This window comes from Parasteatoda tepidariorum, chromosome 4 (genome assembly GCF_982258835.1).
Source record: "Parasteatoda tepidariorum strain Cologne lab strain chromosome 4, Ptep-v5.0, whole genome shotgun sequence".
NCBI lineage: Eukaryota > Metazoa > Arthropoda > Arachnida > Araneae > Theridiidae > Parasteatoda > Parasteatoda tepidariorum.
In genome coordinates, this window is record NC_141758.1 from 40,161,130 (window position 1) to 40,178,539 (window position 17,410).

Below are 17,410 nucleotides of genomic sequence, written 5' to 3' on the forward strand. Positions count from 1 at the left end.
TATGAATATACATAACAGAAAGGCGTTCTGCTTAGGATACAAAAAATTTATTCACACCAAATTCTAAAATAAGTTACGAATTTCGTTAACAGATGGCACTGTTGTCTGAGAAAAACTAAGTAAGCAATGCTCCGTGTCAGATCATTCCAATTGAAATGCACGAGAGTCTGTTAAGTTTGTCCTCAGACTGCTCCACTGCATTGCTGAGAAAGGTGATTATTTTCAAACCATTGATTGATCGTTTTCGCTTATAACAGCGCCATCTGTTAATGAACGTCGTAATTAATTTTGAAACTTTGCTAAGATATATTGATTTATTTTATTTCTCTATTTCCTTTCAATTTATTTAATTGGCTTTTAAAACCGTCAGTCATTTCTGGAATATTCTGTACTATACTCCGTTCAGAATATTGATTCTCATAAAGATAATAACGAACTGGCTTATCTTATTAATGATAATTTTTTTGATATTTTTCTTAAATATTAGAAAAAATCTTTTGAATAGAGAATTAAAAGTCATGTTTGATGAATGTATATTAGGAAAAAACAGCACTTTAAAATAATGATGCATTACAATATAATATAAATAACTTTAAAAGCTTACACGACAAACTCCGTTTAGAAAAAATATCAAAATAATTGTTTTTATTACTGTCAAGTAAGTCAACAACATGCACATCTAAAAACATTTTTAATTAATCAATTTGCTTAGGAGAAGTCTATTTTCAGAAAATTACTTTTTAGATCAGAATTGTTAAAGAAATAGTTTGTCATTAATGAAAAAAATCACAAAAAAAAAAGAGAAAAAAATTCAGCCAACTCTTTTTAGTGATGGAGAAAAATGGAGAAAAATTTAAACAAATTTCTGCAGAATAAAATTTACCACTGTAAGATTATAAGCTGCAACTCATAAAAACATAAAATGTTAAGCTTAAACGTATATTGATTCTTGAACAGCAGCAATTTTTTGACTGCGCACTTAAATTTTTTCCGATTCATTAAAATTTCAAGCAATACCTATAATATTTTAGTAATCCCTTTTTAAAGATTACGTATAATTCTTGTGCGAGAATAATTGAAATTCTACTTCAATTTCCTTCGATTCCTTAAAATTTCTAGCAATACCTATATTATTTTAGTAATCCCTTTTTAAAGATTGCGTATAATTCTTGTACGAGAATAATTGAAATTCTACTTCAATTTCCTTCGATTCCTTAAAATTTCTAGCAATACCTATATTATTTTAGTAATCCCTTTTTAAAGATTGCGTATAATTCTTGTACGAGAATAATTGAAATTCTACTTCAATTTCCTTCGATTCATTAAAATTTCTAGCAATACCTATAATATTTTAGTAATCCCTTTTTAAAGATTGCGTATAATTCTTGTACGAGAATAATTGAAATTCTACTTCAATTTCCTTCGATACATTAAAATTTCTAGCAATACCTATATTATTTTAGTAATCCCTTTTTAAAGATTGCGTATAATTCTTGTACGAGAATAATTGAAATTCTACTTCAATTTCCTTCGATTCCTTAAAATTTCTAGCAATACCTATATTATTTTAGTAATCCCTTTTTAAAGATTGCGTATAATTCTTGTACGAGAATAATTGAAATTCTACTTCAATTTCCTTCGATTCATTAAAATTTCTAGCAATACCTATAATATTTTAGTAATCCCTTTTTAAAGATTGCGTATAATTCTTGTACGAGAATAATTGAAATTCTACTTCAATTTCCTTCGATACATTAAAATTTCTAGCAATACCTATATTATTTTAGTAATCCCTTTTTAAAGATTGCGTATAATTCTTGTACGAGAATAATTGAAATTCTACTTCAATTTCCTTCGATTCCTTAAAATTTCTAGCAATACCTATATTATTTTAGTAATCCCTTTTTAAAGATTGCGTATAATTCTTGTACGAGAATAATTGAAATTCTACTTCAATTTCCTTCGATTCCTTAAAATTTCTAGCAATACCTATATTATTTTAGTAATCCCTTTTTAAAGATTGCGTATAATTCTTGTACGAGAATAATTGAAATTCTACTTCAATTTCCTTCGATTCATTAAAATTTCTAGCAATACCTATAATATTTTAGTAATCCCTTTTTAAAGATTGCGTATAATTCTTGTACGAGAATAATTGAAATTCTACTTCAATTTCCTTCGATACATTAAAATTTCTAGCAATACCTATATTATTTTAGTAATCCCTTTTTAAAGATTGCGTATAATTCTTGTACGAGAATAATTGAAATTCTACTTCAATTTCCTTCGATTCCTTAAAATTTCTAGCAATACCTATATTATTTTAGTAATCCCTTTTTAAAGATTGAGTATAATTCTTGTACGAGAATAATTGAAATTCTACTTCAATTTCCTTCGATTCATTAAAATTTCTAGCAATACCTATAATATTTTAGTAATCCCTTTTTAAAGATTGCGTATAATTCTTGTACGAGAATAATTGAAATTCTACTTCAATTTCCTTCGATACATTAAAATTTCTAGCAGCACCTTTTTTACTATTGTAGTATTCCTTTTCTAAAAAGATTGCTAACAACTCTCTTAAGAGTATAATTGTAATTCTTGGACTGGACTATACTTCAATTTTCACCAATTCATTGCACTTTCTAACAAATCAATATTACTATTGTAGTATTAATTTTTTAAAGAATGCGCCTATAGTTTTTTTTAATTATTTAAATAATAAGCTTTGAAATTTAAAGCAATTTTCAATCAATATAACTTCATTTTATTTTACTTGCAACAGAAACTAGGCTCAAAACATAAAATAAATAAAGCAAAAGCAATATATATATATATATATATGTATATATATATATATATATATATATATATATATATATATATATATATATATATATATATATATATATATATATATATATATATATATATATATATATATATATATATATATATATATATATATATATATATATATATATATATATATATATATCTGTGTGTGTGTGTACGTACCGTATTCAAGTTCGCAATTTTCCCCAGATGAGCACCAGTGTACAATGTACAGAGCACAAAAAGAGAAAAACAAACGGACCACCATGAATAACTTTCGATCCAAGGATCGGATCTTCACGTTCTAGGACTCAACTTTAATGATTCGAAGGGGGGACCTCAAATACATCATTTTAAAACCAATCTGATTACCAATTTTTTTACATCATTTAAAAGAATGTATTTTTACATGGAAATATACAAAATTTAAGCAAAATCGGTTGAATAGTTTCTGAAAACACGTCTTTTTTATAATATGATTTCTCAGAAACTATTCGACCGGTTTTGCTCAAATTTTGTATTTTGTCATTCAAAATTACTTTCTTTAAAATGATGTAAAAAAACTGTATTTCTTAGATTTCAAAAGTTTTTCGACTATTGTTAAATAAAATAATGAAAAATAATAAATACTCAGCAAATTTATTTTTTGTGTGGAATTGTCTGTGGCTAAACGAATTTTATAATTGTATGCAAAAAAGTTTTCAGTTCGCTTAAAAATTTCTCAAGGTATGGAAAAATTCGCAAAAAAGTAAAATTTACATTAAGGGGAGCTTTGGACTGCTCTCCTGATCAAACTATTGGGAGAACATTTTCCATTGCGGCTACCTTCTGTGTTGTTGAGGTCGAAAATAAGAATTCATAGAAAAAAAAGGTATGTTTATTCAGAGAAAGTACGTTTAAGTGTCTGATCTTGTAACTTGAAATATCGTTTTGCACTATTTAATTAGCATATTTGAGGTCACTCCCATGAATCATTAATATTGAGTCCTAGAACGTGAGCATTAAACCAAAAGTTATTCAGGATGATCAATTTATTTTTTTGCGCACTGTACACACGTTGGAAGTAATGACGTACCCGTCTAGTTTAAAATTTTCTCCGATCTACGCTTCACGCATTAAATTCCAAAATTTTTTCCCGCAGGATTTGATAAATATTATATGAATTGAGTGATTTGCTAGCTAAAAGCTTCATTCAATCAAAAATAAGTTTTATAACATGTTTCTATAAATTACTTAAATTTGGTTTCATGTGTAAGGCTATGACAAGTCAAATCAACGTTAATAATTTTGCAGAACATATTAACCGAAAAAGCCGAAACGAATGGGTATTTTAAATGTATATGAAACTACGTGTTTCTTATATATACTTATATTTTCTTATTTGTATATATGATACTCATGCTTTTAAATGTTTATAAATTTAGATAAGAAAACACTCGACAAGAACTAATAAAATAAAATTAAAGTTATCTATTAACCCCTTGGGGACGGGTGATTCAGAAAAACATTCGTACAAAATCAGAATCAAGTTGCAATTAAATAAAAAACGGTAACTTAAACGTAGTCGTTACTAATTTGACAGACTTACTTTGCTTTTATTTTAATTATTGTTAGTTTGATCATATATATAATCAATGTTTATTCAAAGTATAACTAAATAGTTTTATTTTGAACAAAGTAATGGTGAATTAAATAAATCGAAAAATTATAACTCCGCCCACAAATAAACTGCTAAAGAAATACTTTGATTACCAGTTTTATCTTCTTACCCTGATTGATACGGTTTTTTGCTGTCACGTATTTGTGACAGTCGGCGCGAAAGGGTTAAACCTTGGAAAAACTGAGGTAAAGTTTGAATACCATCTCAAATTCAATAATATTGTTAACTTTAGATGTTTATATAATGTAACGTACGTATAATATAACGTATAATATACAGTTTCTCGAAACACCATTAAATAATTTTAATGGTGTCTAACATCTCCTCTTAATTTCCTCTGCAAATGAAAACAGGTTTTGTTAATTTTGAAATCCACCTCTCTCGTTGATGATTCGTCAAGTTTTGATAACCACTTAATTTTTTGATCGTTTAAATAATAGTTGAGGATTTCCAAAAATAGTTCAAATGTGGTTATTACAGAATATTATGCCTATAAAACTGCAATAAGTCATAGAAATACTGTGTGATCCAAATTATTCAATCCGGGCAGGGATAGCCTAGTCGGCAGGGCACTTGACCCATGTCTAAGAGATCGTGGGTTTGATCCCTGCTGGCCGAAGACTCTCCGTGTAGTAAAGGATGACTGATGCACGCTAAATTTGTCGAGTCACAAAGTCCTCCATGTTCCCATAACAAATCAATACCTCTATGGGTACTGATCGAGGAGTTTCCTTGTCGTCTGGATTGGTTCAAAAATTACAGGGCTACGGAGTTGAACATTAGCAGTCGTAATCCCAAAAATTGGGTCGGCTTCTCAACGATGGTAATAAAAAAATAATAATAAAAATTATTCTGTCCGAATACTGAACGATTCTAGTTATCGATCCGAATCAGGCCAAGAAGACGATGTAGACTTGTAACAAATAAACACGCTTTATTTTATCATAAATGTGTTATCATTTATAAACATGTAGTATATCTACTAAATTTATTTTATGTTCAACAGGTAAAAGTCCTCATATACATCGAGTCCATAGACAACAAAGACGTCATATACGGTGTTCTCGAAGAATTCCAGGAGAGGGGACAGGAGGCTCGATTGAAGGACGTTGGGTTTGACGGTGGTCAAGATGACATTTTCGCCATTCGCAAAATGTTTGTCGACGAGTTTGGGGGCAAGCTCAACGTCTGGCTTGGAGATGGTAAATCCAACTGCATCAGTGCTTTCTATCCAGATGGCCGACTCAGACGAGAAGTGTCAATGCGAAATTCTGTAAACAATGATTTTGTCGGCAAAGTCTATCACTGGACTATTGATCTCAAATTGCGAATCCGATTGTCGTTGAATTTAGCCGTTGACGCAATTTTAACAAATGACCCAGAAGACGTCATCGAAGTTTTACAAGAGTCATACTATAAAAATGACTTCAGATTGGCTACTCCGTATGACGATCCGTTTTCTACTTTTAGAAATTGAATTAAGTTTAGAATACATTCTTCTCGATTTTGAAAGCAGGGTTCTCAATATGGTTCGCCAGCAATTTAACCCGTTAAAATATAATCGTATACTTATTCTTATAAAGAGAATAGGTGGTAATTTATGTCCTTAAATTTTTAAAATTTATTTTGGTAAAAAAGAAAGAAACTTTCCCCAAAATTCATAAATAATTAACATTTTGATCAGTAACAAATTCGTCAAAATATCAATGACACGATTCCATCATACATTATAAGACATCACATCGTATTAAGATTGTTGTACAGTGCGCAAAATAGAAAAAGGGACCATCCTGAATAACTTTTGATCTAATGATAGGATGTTCACTTTTTAGGACTCAAACTTAAAGCTTCGAGGGTGTGACCTAATGTATGCTAGTTAATTTGTGGAAACTATATTTTAAGTTACGAAATCAGACACAAAAACGTATTTTTTCTGAATAAATGTACCTTTTTTGATGGATTCGGATTTTTGATCCTCTAGATGGAGGGGTAGCAACAATCTAGAAAATAGGCTCACAATAGTTTGGTCAGGAGAGTGGTCCAAAGTTTGAACCCCTAAATATTAATTTTACTTTTTACGTATTTCACCATAACTAGAGAAGTTTTAATTGAATTGCAAAAATTTTGCACTCAATTGCAAAACTCGTTTATCCAAAGATAATTCCATGCAAAATATAACTTTTAGTAACTATTTCTTATTATTTATTTAAGGACGGTAAAAAAAAATTGAATTGCAAGGTATATAATTTTTTACACAATTTAAAGTATGTATTCAACCTCAGGAACTATTCGACCAATTTTGCTTTTGTATTTTGCTACTTAAAATTACATTCTTTAAAATGATGCAAAAATTGTATACTTCACAGGTCAAAAAGCTTCGACTGTTTTTAAATAAAATAATAAAAATAATAAATATTTACTAAAAGTTGTACTTTACTAGGAGCTATAGGATAAACGAATTTTATTGTTTGCAGCTATCTGCAGCCAGATTGCAGCTATCCCCTATACTTTGGGATAAGAAATCTGAATCCATAGAAAAAAAAGGTATGTTTATACAGAGAAAGTACGTTTTTTTGTCTGATTTCGTAATTTAAAATATCGTCTGCACTAATTAATTAGCATATTTGATGTCACCCCCTCGAACTATTAAGATTGAAATGGGAAAATCCGATCATTCAATCAAGAGTTATTTAGGATAGTCTGTTTTTTATTTTGCTCTCAGTATATTGTTTTAGTTCAACATTGAATTTACTTTCAGAGTTAAAAAAAATTTCAAAGGATGTTCCATCTCTATGCGTGTGTTTGATTAATTTATTTGCTCTGACTGTTAAGAAACTTTCTATTCAAAATCATGAAACTAAAATATAACTGGAAAAATATAATGCTTGTACCAGTTTGTTACCAATTGTTGAACCTTGGTACCAATTTGTTGTTATTAGCAGATCACTCTGAACTCGAAAAATTTATATACTGTTAAAATTTCACTTTTTAAATGTTTGTTGTATTTAATTTTTCAAGTTGCATTATGTATTCTTTTTACACATTTCACGAATAAAATTGTTAAAAAAAAGATTTTGATCTTGTTTTTGTTTTACTATTTACGTATTAAAATTGCCTAATTTATTGTTTTAGTGTGGAGTGTTCTATAGTGTTCTATAGAGTGTTTAGTGTTGGAGTGTTCTATAGTGTTCTATAGAGTGTTTAGTGTTGGAGTGTTCTATAGCGATGTAGACTAATAACCGTACCTCAAAGTTTAAAGATTAACCCTATGACGCAGAATTGTTACTAATCATATTTCTCATACTTTTTCTTCTTCTATTAATTAGGTTAAAGTAAGGGGAAAATATTATACTTAGCATTTTAATAATTTATGGTTATGAAATACATCATGAAATACCGTTGTCTCGTCCAAGCAATTACTTTTCAAATTTGCAATTATTTGGCTCTAAGAGAAACATTTATTTAGTATGGAAATTTCTTTAATTTACAAAATTAATTGATACAATTTTTAATATAAATATCCGATAATCTTGCAGATTTTTAGGGACTATTAGACTGTTTTTTGTAGTTAAATAATACCGTAATTACGTATTAAAAAATTGTCTAATTTATTGATTTAGACAGCATTGGAGTGTTATAAAGCAACGCAGACTAATAACCGTACCTCAAAGTTTAAAGATTAACCCTATGACGCAGAATTGTTACTAAACATAATTCTCATACTTTTTCTTCTTCTATTAATTAGGTTTAAGTAAGGGGAAAATATTATACTTAGCATTTTAATAATTTATGGTTATGAAATACATCATGAAATACCGTTGTCTCGTCCAAGCAATTACTTTTCAAATTTGCAATTATTTGGCTCTAAGAGAAACATTTATTTAGTATGGAAATTTCTTTAATTTACAAAATTAATTGATACAATTTTTAATATAAATATCCGATAATCTTGCAGATTTTTAGGGACTATTAGACTGTTTTTTGTAGTTAAATAATACCGTAATTACGTATTAAAAAATTGCTTAATTTATTGATTTAGACAGCATTGGAGTGTTATAAAGCAACGCAGACTAATAACCGTACCTCAAAGTTTAAAGATTAACCCTATGACGCAGAATTGTTACTAAACATATTTCTCATACTTTTTCTTCTTCTATTAATTAGGTTAAAGTAAGGGGAAAATATTATACTTAGCATTTTAATAATTTATGGTTATGAAATACATCATGAAATACCGTTGTCTCGTCCAAGCAATTACTTTTCAAATTTACAATTATTTGGCTCTAAGAGAAACATTTATTTAGTATGGAAATTTCTTTAATTTACAAAATTAATTGATACAATTTTTAATATAAATATCCGATAATCTTGCAGATTTTTAGGGACTATTAGACTGTTTTTTGTAGTTAAATAATACCGTAATTACGTATTAAAAAATTGTCTAATTTATTGATTTAGACAGCATTGGAGTGTTCTATAGCAATGCAGACTAATAACCGTACCTCAAAGTTTAAAGATTAACCCTATGACGCAGAATTGTTATTAAACATATTTCTCATACTTTTTCTTCTTCTATTAATTAGGTTAAAGTAAGGGGAAAATATTATACTTAGCATTTTAATAATTTATGGTTATGAAATACATCATGAAATACCGTTGTCTCGTCCAAGCAATTACTTTTCAAATTTGCAATTATTTGGCTCTAAGAGAAACATTTATTTAGTATGGAAATTTCTTTAATTTACAAAATTAATTGATACAATTTTTAATATAAATATCCGATAATCTTGCAGATTTTTAGGGACTATTAGACTGTTTTTTGTAGTTAAATAATATCGTAATTACGTATTAAAAAATTGTCTAATTTATTGATTTAGACAGCATTGGAGTGTTCTATAGCAATGCAGACTAATAACCGTACCTCAAAGTTTAAAGATTAACCCTATGACGCAGAATTGTTATTAAACATATTTCTCATACTTTTTCTTCTTCTATTAATTAGGTTAAAGTAAGGGGAAAATATTATACTTAGCATTTTAATAATTTATGGTTATGAAATACATCATGAAATACCGTTGTCTCGTCCAAGCAATTACTTTTCAAATTTGCAATTATTTGGCTCTAAGAGAAACATTTATTTAGTATGGAAATTTCTTTAATTTACAAAATTAATTGATACAATTTTTAATATAAATATCCGATAATCTTGCAGATTTTTAGGGACTATTAGACTGTTTTTTGTAGTTAAATAATATCGTAATTACGTATTAAAAAATTGTCTAATTTATTGATTTAGACAGCATTGGAGTGTTATAAAGCAACGCAGACTAATAACCGTACCTCAAAGTTTAAAGATTAACCCTATGACGCAGAATTGTTACTAAACATATTTCTCATACTTTTTCTTCTTCTATTAATTAGGTTAAAGTAAGGGGAAAATATTATACTTAGCATTTTAATAATTTATGGTTATGAAATACATCATGAAATACCATTGTCTCGTCCAAGCAATTACTTTTCAAATTTGCAATTATTTGGCTCTAAGAGAAACATTTATTTAGTATGGAAATTTCTTTAATTTACAAAATTAATTGATAAAATTTTTAATATAAATATCCGATAATCTTGCAGATTTTTAGGGACTATTAGACTGTTTTTTGTAGTTAAATAATACCGTAATTACGTATTAAAAAATTGTCTAATTTATTGATTTAGACAGCATTGGAGTGTTCTATAGCAATGCAGACTAATAACCGTACCTCAAAGTTTAAAGATTAACCCTATGACGCAGAATTGTTATTAAACATATTTCTCATACTTTTTCTTCTTCTATTAATTAGGTTAAAGTAAGGGGAAAATATTATACTTAGCATTTTAATAATTTATGGTTATGAAATACATCATGAAATACCGTTGTCTCGTCCAAGCAATTACTTTTCAAATTTGCAATTATTTGGCTCTAAGAGAAACATTTATTTAGTATGGAAATTTCTTTAATTTACAAAATTAATTGATACAATTTTTAATATAAATATCCGATAATCTTGCAGATTTTTAGGGACTATTAGACTGTTTTTTGTAGTTAAATAATATCGTAATTACGTATTAAAAAATTGTCTAATTTATTGATTTAGACAGCATTGGAGTGTTCTATAGCAATGCAGACTAATAACCGTACCTCAAAGTTTAAAGATTAACCCTATGACGCAGAATTGTTATTAAACATATTTCTCATACTTTTTCTTCTTCTATTAATTAGGTTAAAGTAAGGGGAAAATATTATACTTAGCATTTTAATAATTTATGGTTATGAAATACATCATGAAATACCGTTGTCTCGTCCAAGCAATTACTTTTCAAATTTGCAATTATTTGGCTCTAAGAGAAACATTTATTTAGTATGGAAATTTCTTTAATTTACAAAATTAATTGATACAATTTTTAATATAAATATCCGATAATCTTGCAGATTTTTAGGGACTATTAGACTGTTTTTTGTAGTTAAATAATATCGTAATTACGTATTAAAAAATTGTCTAATTTATTGATTTAGACAGCATTGGAGTGTTCTATAGCAATGCAGACTAATAACCGTACCTCAAAGTTTAAAGATTAACCCTATGACGCAGAATTGTTATTAAACATATTTCTCATACTTTTTCTTCTTCTATTAATTAGGTTAAAGTAAGGGGAAAATATTATACTTAGCATTTTAATAATTTATGGTTATGAAATACATCATGAAATACCGTTGTCTCGTCCAAGCAATTACTTTTCAAATTTGCAATTATTTGGCTCTAAGAGAAACATTTATTTAGTATGGAAATTTCTTTAATTTACAAAATCAATTGATACAATTTTTAACATAAATGAGAAAAAAAAATATGTTTTTTCTCCAAGAAACTTTTTTTGATTTTATATTTTATTACAAATATATATCCGATAATTTAGCAGATTTTTAGGGACTATTAGACTGTTTTTTATAATTAAATAATGTCGAAACATATATTGCTTGTAATTTAAGCGTCCGGAAAAAAAAGAGATAAAAGAGACATTGGTGCCTCATCTGGGTCAAAGGGTTAAGTTAAGCATAATTCAGCTGTCGCCTATGTTTTGAGTTTAAAAATAAAATGAAACTTTTTTTTCTTTCTATTTTGTATTACGGTGCGAAATAGAAAAACATACTAATTTCGCACTACGGGACGGAAAGGAAACACAAGAAAGTTAATTGAAAACAACTGGGAATCTTAAATTTGGAATATTATTTGGAAAAAAGGAGCCTACACAAATATTAAAAGAAATAGGTAAATATAAATTAAAAAATATAGGTACAGTGGGAAATAAAAAACGAATATGAATAACTTTTGACCCCTAATGATTGGATTTTCACGTGCTAGGGCTCAATCTTAATAGTTCGGGAGTTTCACCTTATATATGCTAATTATTTAGTGTAGGAGATACTTTAAACTACGAAATCAGATACAAATCTTTTCCCCGACGTATTTGGATTTTTAAACCCTAAAATATACACTATCTAGGAAATTTGGTCTTAATAATTTGGTCAAAAGAGCGGTCAAAATTTTGAATCTCTTATTGTTAGTTTTACTCTTTGCCCATATTTCGCCATATTTCAATAGCTTCTAAAGCGTATCGCAAACTTTTGCACACAGTTTTAAAATTCGTTAATCCAAAGATAAGATAAGCACATAATTACATTTAATTATAATCGTTTATAATTTTTTTTTAATGATAGCACAAATTTTTTTTTTGAATTGTTAAGGGTTAAAAATTTTTAGATCACTTCAAAGAATGTAATTTTGTATAAGAAAATACAAAATTTGAATAAAATCGATCGTAAAATTTCAGAGTTATCAATTTTTAAAAAAAAAATCGAATTTTCAATAAAAAAAAATTAATGAAATTAATAAAATGTCAGGTTCACGAAACTTTTTCTTAATTAAGGTAAATGCCCCAAATATGGCAATGTTGTTGTTTAGTTCCTGATTTTGAATATAGATGACACTATATACGCTTAAAGCTGTGTAAATGAAGTGAAGGAGTATTGGGAGTTAATACAAAGAGTCAATAAGCGATTTTTGCAATTGAATGAGATATAGTATCGCAACTAACGTAGCGGTATTACACGTAGCAGTACTTGTCCTTCTAAATTCGATGCATAAACGTGTCCTTTTTGTTTATAGTAATCCAGCTTTGTTCAGTAATCCGTATTGAGGAAATTAAAGTGAGTTCTTTATCTGTTAAAGAACCTTGTCGTGATTTTTTTAAAGCAATATTGTTTCCTAATGGATGCTGTTTTTAATACAAATGTGTGTGTTTCATATGGCGTAATTAGGAATTCAATCCAGAAAATTTGACAACTCACTGCATCATAAAGGAGCAGAAAAATAACAACGAAACAATTCAACAATTTAGGTAAAGTGAACAAAAAAGAACAATAAACATTTGAATCAATAAACATTTCAACAATATAAAATTTTAGACATTAACATGAAAAAGGTAAAGTTAGTGACAACTCATGAGATTTCTTGCGTCCCAATACAATTTAGTGACATTCCCACTTTTCTGGGAGTTACTAGCTAGTCCCTTGCACAACAAGAGGTGACCAGAGTTTAATACACCTGTGTCACAAATTGGGCATGTTTTGCTGGGAAGAATTTTTATGTTATATAAATGTTCTGATAAGCAATCGTGGTCTGTTTTAAGCGTAAAATGGGTTACTGCTTCTTTACGGGGTTGATAACAGAGAAATTTCCAATTTAATACAAAGTAAACTGAAAACAAATCTCGCGCTTTTTACCTTCTCCACATCCGGTTAGAAAGCTCACAGCTTCTTAGTACAGTTCATTGTGCGAGGCGATATTTTCAAACAGATATTTTCGTTTTCAATTAAGAAATAAATAATACAGTTTCTGATCTGAATTTTGCTGTATTTCATAAGATGATGACGTTATTAAAATTCTGGTGAGTTAGAAGTGTAAATTTGCTTTAGTTTCTTATTCACCTCATTCCTGCCGGAGGTTTTCTCTATTATCAGCAGATGGTAGTACAATAAGAGGAGTTTATAACTTCCTCTTGATGGTACGAATGCATTGTTTTACTCTATTCTGAGCTGTTATGACGCCATAGAAGGACTGCAAGACTTACAGTTGATTTTAAAAAAGGCAACATGATTGCTACATTTAGAAATAACTTGTTTTTTGGCATTCCTGATTTGACTTCTTTTTGACTCGTTTTTAACTATTTGTCCTTGTTGCAAGCAGTACACCGTGTATACGTTAATATTAGTATTTAATTAGAGTACCGAGACAAAGTTCATTTAGCAAATTAACATATAATACAAACTCCACACAATGAACACGTTGAGCCAAATAACCTCAAAATACATCTGATACAGTAATCCGAAAATATAGGTGGTAAAGAGTCTGCAGCGCCCCCTAGTGTAGAAAATACTGTCCACACAGTCGTTGTAAGAAACTAATTACTAAATCGAAACCAGCACCCAAGATCATATATGGCAACGTTACTTTTAAAAAGTAACGAGTAAAAGTACAAGTACTTTTAAAAAAAGTAACGAGTAAAAAGTAAAAAGTTCTTATTTTAAAAAGTAACGAGTAAAAAGTACAAGTACTAAACAAAAAAAGTAACGATTTAAAAGTACATTTCTAGGAAATCGAAAATTCAAAGTAACCTAAAATTTTATTGAATAATATTCTTATGTTCTTTAATGTTTTTGCAAAATTGTTGTTATTTATTTAATTATTTTTAATTTTGAAAGTTATGGATATTAATTTATTTTTAAATTCGGAAGAATATTATTATATAATTTTATAATATAATCGTATAATATAATTTTAAAATCAAATATAATTTTTTCAAACTTTTTATGGATTTGCACGAAAAAGAAATTTTATCTATTGATTTTAATTTTTAGTTTCTTATTTTTATTTATTTAAATTACCATTGATTTAAAATTGTTTTACTCTTTAGAAACGCGTTTTAAAAAGCACAGTCATAAACAAAGCAAACACGGGGTTTCAGATAACTTTGTGATCTTTGAGCTAGTAAAAAATAATTGAATGTGTGGTATAAGTTGAAACAGAGGATATTTAAACAGGAAATTAGCTGTGAATGCATATCTATTGCACATTAATTTTATAAATTAAAAAAAACATAAGCATTTTTTTTAATGTAATTTTTTTTTTTTTTTTTTTTTTAGAAAGCTTACCGAGTTTTAGAAAAAAGTAACGATTTCATTCGATATTTCCGTTACAAATACTTGTACTTTTTCCCTGAAAAAGTAACGAAAGTACAAGTAAAAGTACTAAATTTAAAAAGTAACGAAGTACAAGTAAAAGTACGTACTTTTTACTTGTACCGGCGGTACAAGTAACGAAAGTAAAAGTACTGCCATATATGCCCAAGATTAAACCCATGAAGAAAGCAATTGGCGATCGCAATGCTCGAATACGCCATCAGAGGAGAGACTGGTTTCATGCCTTTGGCCCTTCTCCCTTCCCTCCTCTTTTCAGCTGTATAGGAATGCATTACGATATTTTCCATTTTGTCAATATTTTTGCTTTTTAATTAATAAAAATATTTTTTAAAATTTCTATGATGCTTTTCTTTAGAACTATGTTTTATGTAGTTTTCAGTTCCATACAGTTTTCCAAGTTAAAAGACTTTAATCTATATGAAAATCAAGAGAGAAAACTAACGTACTTCCTTCCTCTATGACTCTCCACACGCTAATGGGAGAAAGCATGCGAAGTGTTGCCATAGGTAGAGAGTTCTGCTCTACGCCACCTGCAGCGCATTTCGATCGCCAATACCACTGTCCTGAGGTCATCTATACAGCTTAGAACGGCATCGGTATGCGTGGTTGACCATGTAAAGCTTTTCACAGATGGTGCTATTGGTAACAGATGGCGCTATTCACAGATGGCGCGTAAGACTTCCGGGCTCTTCCGATTGGTTTTTACGTCTAAGCTTGAAAAAGGGCGCCATCCAGTGCTTACAATATGCGCTTTGTAAATTTTAATGTCAACAAAATAAACAACATAAGAATTTGGAAGACTCCGCGAGCATGCTATACCCTGCAAGCTACTACCTAAATAATAACTAACCGTGATATTTTACACAAATGCAGCCAAATAAGGGATAACACTCAACAATGGCAACACTTTATTTAAGTTTTGATATAAATTTTTTTCAATTTGAATCAGGCTCACAACCAGTTAGAATTTCTAAATTACAGTAAACCTTTATGAATGGTAAAATTAAGCGTAAATTTAAACATAAATAGCATTAATAAAACTTCCTAGAATTTTAAGCCTGTTCACACATCGCCTAGTAAGCATAACATAAGCGGAGGGATACATAGGAATTTTTCTAAATTTTTTTTCCCGTTTTAGGAAGACCGTTATTGTTTACATTCCATTCAATCAGCCATTGTGCACTGCGTCCTTAAGAAAAATAGTTAGATACGGCCCCCATCAAATATTATAAAGCAAATGTTTGGGTGCACGAAGAGTGTTTGCGGAATTAGGCACGCCACATACTAAGGAAGAAAGCCGAAAGAAAATGGTGCACCGGTTACGAATTTCTATACTATTGCATGAGGATGCGCAGAAGTGATGTACGCATAATAATAAAAACAATGCAAAAGTATGGGAATCTGCCTCTCGAATGCCTCTTAAATACCGCTCTCTCTATGAGCCTGAGGCCTGCTTTGCAACAATAAAAAAGTCTTTATTATTGTTAGTCCATCTTGTAATAACTGTCAGTAAAGTTTTTCCATTGAGTTTAGGCTATAGGCATTGATTTTGCGCTTTAAAAATTAGGTGTAATGGTTCCTAATATGAACATATGTTTCCTACTCGCGCACTATCCATTATTGCAATTACCTGAAAAGTTCTTTACCTATTTATTTTATCCTTTTCAGAAGACTTAAAGCAACAATTTGATTGGAGTTTTTTACAGGCAATTCTCAAAGATCATCGATTTACGCTTTCAATTCAATTTCAAAGATAGATATTAGATTTTGATTATTTAAATTTTTCTATATTGAAATGCTGTGTAACAAGTTGATTATAATTTTTTCTTAAAATAAAAAAAAAGAAAAAAGAAAAGAAGATTTAATTTTTTGAGCTACTATTTACTAATCTGAAATCTAATTTAATCTGATCTAAATTGAATCTGAACTAATCTAAATTAATCTGATAGCTCTGGCACCTTCTATGTTTTTTTTTTTTTTAATTATAGCTTGTGCCATTTCTTTTCTAGAAAAACTTTAAAGTTTACCTGCCAAACAACATCTAATAATATAAATACTATTTAATGAACTAGATTTTTATGAACCTGATTTTGTGCGTGCGAGGGTGAATTCTTGCATTCATATCTTTACTAGAGCTTCATGTTTGATTACAATGCAAATTAATCGTCTATTGAATGCTACATTGTACTTCATGTTTGATTAAAATGCGAATTAGTCATTTTTGAATGCTACAAGCATAATTTATTGCGATATTATCACCAAATAGTTGACACGATATTCTGTCTGTTATCTTTATGCAAATTTCGAGTAATTCTTTTACTTTGTACAAGTCATTTTCTTGAGAAGATTCAGATCTTAGTAAAATATGTTTCTGAAATCGAAAAATGATACATGTCATAGAAAAAGATTTTGATAACAGATGAGAAATGTGCCTGTCACGTTTATACTCAACAAATAGACGATATAAAAATTTTCAAACATCACGTGGGGAAAAATAAATAAGTTTAAATCAGTTTGAATTGGTTACTTTTATCTATAAAAAGACGGTAAAACAATGGGTTTGATTGCTTTCAAATTATTATTATCACCTTCATTCATTGTATTGCTAAAAATAAACAATA

General features: G+C 28.7%; 1 protein-coding gene across 4 annotated transcripts in view; it reads left to right on the forward strand.

Annotated features, from left to right (window-relative positions):
* Nucleotides 1–6,455, forward strand: part of LOC107448634 (dermonecrotic toxin LcsSicTox-betaIC1) — a 33,817-nt gene extending 27,362 nt beyond the window's left edge. For all 4 annotated transcript variants that reach the window (XM_016063900.5, XM_043045831.3, XM_016063901.5 and 1 more), the window contains exon 3: nucleotides 5,502–6,455. In XM_016063900.5, the coding sequence (XP_015919386.1) occupies nucleotides 5,502–5,972 (471 nt within the window). In that variant the 3' untranslated portion in view covers nucleotides 5,973–6,455. The remainder of the gene's footprint in view (nucleotides 1–5,501) is intronic.
* The last annotated feature ends 10,955 nt before the right edge of the window (nucleotides 6,456–17,410 follow it).